Source organism: Thermobia domestica, chromosome 1 (assembly GCF_964235325.1).
Source record: "Thermobia domestica chromosome 1, izTheDome1.hap1.1, whole genome shotgun sequence".
Taxonomy (NCBI): Eukaryota; Metazoa; Arthropoda; class Insecta; order Zygentoma; family Lepismatidae; genus Thermobia; species Thermobia domestica.
The window spans coordinates 256,243,878-256,250,717 of NC_137454.1; the positions used below are offsets into that span (position 1 = coordinate 256,243,878).

The following is a 6,840-nucleotide window of genomic DNA, read 5'->3' on the forward strand; positions in this document are numbered from 1 at the left end:
GCTCGTTCGATGATTTTTGAACTGTTCAGTCCACGGTAAACACTTTCCTGTGACCATATGTTGTCCCCATATTGTGCTGAAAGTCTTCTATGAATTTCCGCTCCGGGTACACCTTCAGACCACAAAAAACGGATGACAGAACGCTGTTCTCTGGTGCATATAGAGAGTAGCTCGGGCATTGTTAGTTCGCAACAGCGGATAGCGGACTGATGTGATGACGCTGCAATCTACAACAGACGAAGTCAACGATGACACTTAGCGTCTAGTGAGCACATAGTGCAGTAGAACCAACCTAAAAGAGAAGTAGATAATGTTGCAGTTACTTATTGACTTACCCTCGTACTTTTATTTTAACTGTGTGTATAAGTGTATATACATGTTGCATAGTTTTGTATAGTTTTGTCTTAAGTACACATTATATCTTTCTAAATTTATTTTAGGTAAAATAAAATATTCAGAACGGGTGTACGATGCATGCATGGAAGCGTTTGACTGTTTGCCTTTGGCTGCTCTTATGAATCAACAATTTCTATGTGTACATGGAGGTTTATCACCCGAAGTTCATACGTTGGACGATATTAGAAAGGTAAGGTAACTTTTCTGCCAAATATTCCATATCATGTATTTTTCAGTTTTTTAAAGGATTAATACAGGTAATAATTTTATATTGAAAAATCACTTTATGTAGGTTCATAAAATGTTGAAAGTGCCGTTGAGGTTTGTTTTCCACTTGAATTCGTACAAATTTCTATTTGTTTGTGATTTTATACATGCATAGAAGTGTAAAAAACGAAGGCAAACATTTACAGAAGATGCTCTGTGATGTAGGGAATAAGTAATCAATTACGAATGCCCCACGTTACGACGCAAATAGCGCAAATCATGGCGAAAATAAATATTTTGAGATAGCTGTAAATTTTGTTACCTTCCAACCAACTTCGACTACTTACTAAGTAGCAAATAGAGAAGATCTGTTTGTATGGAAGTACATAATCACACACTTCATAACGAGAAAATTATTATAAGATGGTTTAATTATTTCTGACACAATCAGGCATCGTTAGGAAAGTTGACGATTTTGTGCTAGTCGTGAATGATTTTATTAACATATAGTACATATTTTGCAGCAGCAATTTCTCAAAATGCTGATATCGAAAAATGCTATTATCAAAAAATAAAACCTTATTGAATTCTGGAGCTAATTATGACTCAAAATTTGTATAGAGCTTGTTGTCCGCTAATTTGAATAAGCATTCAGCGAATGGTGTAATCGAACCGCCCTAATGTATTGAAATGCTCCAAATGGGGATCAAACCGTGAACTATGTGAACCAAAGGCGCTCATTAGCCACCAGGCTTGTGGAGAAGGCTTGATAAATTTTTACACATCTGATGAAGAGTACAATCAACAGCAACTTTCTCACATTATCATATAACAAATTAAGCTTTGCTGACCATAGAGAAAATTAATATAAATACATTTAACTGGAGCTTTCTGAAATCCATCACAAAAGAATACACGCTTTACTAACCATATTTTACTCTAAAAACCCGAAATTGATGCACATTTAACAAATTATATTATAAAGTTTTGATACTATAGGAGTGTAGTATCGAAGCGTTACAGTATAGAATATGTAAATCTTGTTCATACAGGACACTGCGGTGGCTCAGTGGTAGAACGTTCACCTCTTGTGTATGGGGTCCTTGGTTCGATCCCAGCTGGCGCCAAGTGAGATTTGTGGTGGACAAACCGTGTGCGTGGGTTTTCTCGGGATTCTCCCGTTTCTTCCCACTTTCTTAATTCCACCACATTCATTTCTCATCATCGCCGTCTCCTTTAGCCTAGCCGGCATAACGGTGGGACAAGATTTCATTTCATTTTCGTTCATACAGGTTGTGTTTATTTAAAAAAAAAAAAAAAAAAAAAATGCACGTCGCGCCATGTGGTAAAGTACCCGAAAGAAAGTCAGGGCTGTGAAAAATATACAGAAATTTCTTTTTCACTAAAAAAAAAATAAATAAATAAATAAAATGCGAAAAATGCATTTTCGTATGTAACAATCATGTTCATACACCTTTCTCAAACTCGTGCATACTACTGCAAGGTACAAATAGCTCACAGATAACCACAACATAATTCTTCCAAACTGCTCAGCCACTACTGTGTATCAGAAGCCGTCGAAATGGTCAAGAAGAAAGAGCTGGGAACTATCGAGTAGGAAATAAATATTATCCAACTTGCGCTACGCGATAAATCATTACGGGAAAATGGTGCTATGGTGAAGAGACCTCGTGCTGCTGTGCAGTACGTTGTGAATAAAGCACAACAGATACCAGTCCTTGAAAATAAAATAAAATAAACCAGTTGACGAACACTTACGTTTCATCGTTGGACAGGTTCGGTAAGTGTACTGGAAGTGCGTCTGTTGGTTGAAGTAATGTCAGGTAAGACAGTGAGCAACGAAACCATTCCCTGTGGTTTGTGAAAAATAATTTTCATGGTCGGATACCTCGGAAGAGAGCCTATATTAATGACAAGAGTTGTCGCAAGGGTGCCGTTTGCATAATGTTGTGTGGACAAGCCCCAGCCATTTTAGAATCAGGTAATTTGGTCCGATGAGAGGAAAATCTCTCTTTTTAGGCTTGCGTCACACTCCATCCAAACCAATGCTGCCAATGACAAGTGACACTTCCCACTGCAAAACACAGAGATGGCCTGTATGTCCGCCAGTGGAACTGAAAACCTGCAATTCATTGATGCCACAAAGGACAAATGAGTATAGAACAAAATGTGAAGCAGAAAATAATAAATAAACCGGTTGGGCTAAGTAGTACCATTTAAATCACTTTCTTTGATGCCCCCAATTTTACCTGCCAGAGATGCCAGTGTTCATGATACTCGATATTTCGTCTAGAAACAAGAAGCACGATATTTTTAAGACAAAAATGATCTCTGCTGAACGGTTTATGCTAACGCCGCTATGCTGAGTTAAAGAGCATTGTAAATGTGGTGTAAAAGCCTAGCACAATAGCGTAGAACTGTTCCTTCGTGTACTGTTATAAACTAAGGAATTATTACACGAGAGTTGAAATCTTGGTAATACAGGGTGTCTATCGCTCTCGAAAGTCATGAAAAAGTCATGAAATCAGAAAACGGTCATGAAAATCACGAAATTTAGCTTTTGGGTCACGATTTTTTAAGTGTACAAATTTAAGTACAGATTATAAAATGTGTGTTATATAAAACGTCAAAACTCACCACCAAAAATGTCTATGATCGGCTTTAGACGCTACCAAATCGCAAGCAAAGCATGCTTCTATTGCATGCATGAAAATTTGGCCTAATTCGCACCTAAAATCGCTCTTGAGAATGGTACGAAATGTTATGGCTTAGTAAAGAAAAGGTCTTGAAAAGGTCACGAAATTTCATTTTGAAATTCTAGTAGACACTCTGTAATACGTAAAAAGAGCTTATCTTTTCTGTGAAAGGACACATTTTAAAAATTAATTTTACTTTTTCAGGAGAGAGTAATTTAATGCATTTTTCATTAAGCCATTACGCGTATTTCTTCCAGTCAAGAGTTTTCCCTTAAATAATAATAATACGATAATGGTAATGAGAAGAAGAATAAGGTTAAGAAGAAAGTACTCTAGTGAAATCATGAGTCTTTTTAAAATAGTAGGTGGTGTTCTCGATTCATTTGATTTAAAAAATCTTAATAATTTGTGCTTTTCCTTTGTTCTGTCTCAGTTTACTAGTAGCTATCGTATTTTGAAATTGCAGAAACTACGTTACTTAAATAACAATTAATAAAATCAATTCTTACTGCGATATTACTTTCGAACGGGACACACCAAATTATGCGCTTAGAAAATTTCCCTTAATTTTAAAAGCTTTGATTAGAATATAGATCAGTGTGTTCGTGAAATGAAATACGGAAATTACTGTACAATCAAACAGCACAGATTTTTCAGGGACGAGATGTTATTGAGCATATATGAAATTACCTTCTTTTTATCTTTGGCAAACCGAAACATGTTGAAGATGTTTGTTATTGTAGCAGAGTTCGGGATAATTTCCTTTGCGTAGGAGGAGGCCATTCCTTGTTTTTGTGGAGCAGGGTCGAATCAAGACAACTTCTATAAATAGACTCTTTGCGGCTGCAGAGAGAATAGAATCGTACTTCCTCTTTTGTTCCCTTCCATTATCACTGTTTTCACTGTTAAACATAGTTTTATTCATTTACACCAGCGTTTCCCAACCTTTTTCAACTTGCGGCACACTACGGGTGTAACTTGAATTCTCGCGGCACACTCATAGATATTATTATTATTATTATTATTATTATTATTATAGATTATTTGTAAACATAAAATACCCTACTATTTTTTCTCTGTGATTACTGATCTCACAGGGAAGAAAGCTCGGTCACTGGTTTTCATCTCAGTGGTAAATCATTATGCTTATTTTTCATTCTAATTTAAAAATAGAAAACAACTGCAATGAAATATAGGACTCAGGTTTTTAAAAATACACTTTCTTTTTCGAAAACTGTATCCTACCTTTCACTAAGAAGGAAGATCATTAAATAACGAACGAACAAACAAATCTTTTGTACTTTTAAGACACAAATGTACGTAATTTGTATACATGTTTGCTTTACCGAAAGGAATGAGATATTTTAACATTTCAAGCAGGGGCGTAAATAAAGGCCCCGCAGACACCACATTGCAGGGGAGGGCAAGCCATCAGGGACCCCAACTCGTGAAGTGGGACGTACAGAAGGGGTCCCAATGCAGCTGTCTGCGGGGTGGCCCCCAAGCCTTTAGTTACGCCACTGATTTCAAGTTACGAAATATCTGCAACAATAACGTAGCAACAATGGTCATAACAATGATAAATACTTTTTTTTAAATTTATTAACATGGTTAATACACGTTACAATTTTTAAATATTATATGAATGTTAAAATTGTTCAATAATATTAGTAATGTAAAATTTTTGAATACTATCTGTTGAAGGTTGCAATTGTTTAATGATAATATATGAAGATTACAGTTTTTCAAAAATAAGTAAAACAAGTTGGTTCACGAAGCAAAATTAATGTTCAACTTGAACTTGATGTTCTTTCATAATCTTCTTCAATTGTGGACGGATAGTTGTTAAACACACCCTCATGTCGTATTTCGAAGTTAACATTTGTGACCCGCTCTTATACTTGATTTTATTCATTGCAAAAAATCCTGCTTGACTTAAGTAGGATGTAGAAAAGGAAATAAGAACTTTGTAGGAATAGCTTGATATTCTCTCCGGAGAGAAATCTAGAATGATGCCATGTCTTGTTGCGAGTGCTGGAGTTTCAAACCTCGGTCATTCCTCACATCGACTAATAACTTTTTTCCTGTACATTTAATTCTGCTGACTGTATGAGAGAAGGCTCAAAGGGGTCCTCACCCAGTCAAATGAATTGAACTGAAGCATAGAAAAATACTTTCTCAACATTGGTACACAAAAAACACAATGTGTCTGAAATGAGTGTTGAGAGGTTTGTGTCAATTTTACAGCACTTTATAATCTCAAATGTCACATTTGTTTTATTTTCTAATTCTGTAATTCCAAAGTGAGAGTTTCTGCCTAAATGAGCAAATTTTGTCACTTAAGGTTACGATATATATATATATATATTTTTGTATTTTTTTCCTGCATGCTTTTGTTCAGCGCATTCAATGTTTGGAATATGTCAGTAAGAAAAGTAGCTTTATTGCACCAAGAATCATCACTAAGAAAATCGGCATATTCACTTTCTTCTGACAGAAATAGAAGAAGTTGTTCTTTAAGTGCATAACATTTTGACAATACACGACTACGAGACAATCACCTCGATTTCCTCGCGGCACACCAGCGGCCCATTCGCGGCACACCAGTGTGCCGCGGCACACCGGTTGGGAAACGCTGATTTACACCATGATGAAATCAGGATATTTCATGTTTGCGTGATTGACTTTTCTCGTAGAATCAACACAGCACTTCAAAGTGAAAGATACTGATATCAGGACCAGAAATTCTTGAACTAATATTCGATTCGGAAGTGTGTATAAGTTCAGGTCTTCTTACCTGTTGTGGAAAGAAAAATCACTTCACAGCAACCTGTTTTATTATTATTATTATTATTATTATTATTATTATTATTATTATTATTATTATTATTATTATTATTATTTCTGTCTTCTGGACCAATGAACGTACTAAAGTTGGATAGGGTGGCTTATTTCATCAAATGCAGTCAAATAGTAAGCCTAACTACATTTTCAGAGCTTTCATGTATGTAAGCGTCAGAGATTGATATCAGTGCTTAAGCAATAGTTACTGTTTATTGTAATCATCAAAAGTAAAAACTAACTCTCTCATTCTGTGGCCTATTGAATCCATAAGTTCAATGCTATATTCACAAAAGCTCTCGATTGACTACTGTTCTTAGCCAATTAGATCCAGTTTCTTACTTTGTATTCTTATTTCTGCGAGATGCATCTTAATATTGTTTACCCAATATTGTCTACGCATAGGTCTTCCTAATGGTCATTTTCCGATTGGGTTTCCAGTTAAAATTTCAAAAGTATTCCTACTTTCTTCCATTCTGGCTACGTGACCTGTCCGTCCGAGCCTTCTAAATTTGATGACCGTAAAAATGTTTGCTAAACGGCATAAATTATGCAGTTCTTCGTTATGAAGTTTCCGCCATTCCCCCACTTCCGTTCCTTTTGGGTCCAAATATTCGTCTCAGGATTTTATTCTCAAATACTTTTTGTGCGCGTTCCCTCAGAATAAATGACCACGTTT

At 35.7% G+C, this 6,840-nt stretch overlaps 1 protein-coding gene across 1 annotated transcript in view; it reads left to right on the top strand.

The window, feature by feature from the left end:
• The window catches only part of LOC145660529 (serine/threonine-protein phosphatase 2B catalytic subunit 3), a 412,317-nt gene that overhangs the window by 256,542 nt on the left and 148,935 nt on the right, over positions 1-6,840 (top strand). Inside the window, exon 5 of the mRNA XM_081725713.1 lies at positions 441-586. Within this exon, the coding sequence (XP_081581839.1) occupies positions 441-586 (146 nt within the window). The remainder of the gene's footprint in view (positions 1-440; positions 587-6,840) is intronic.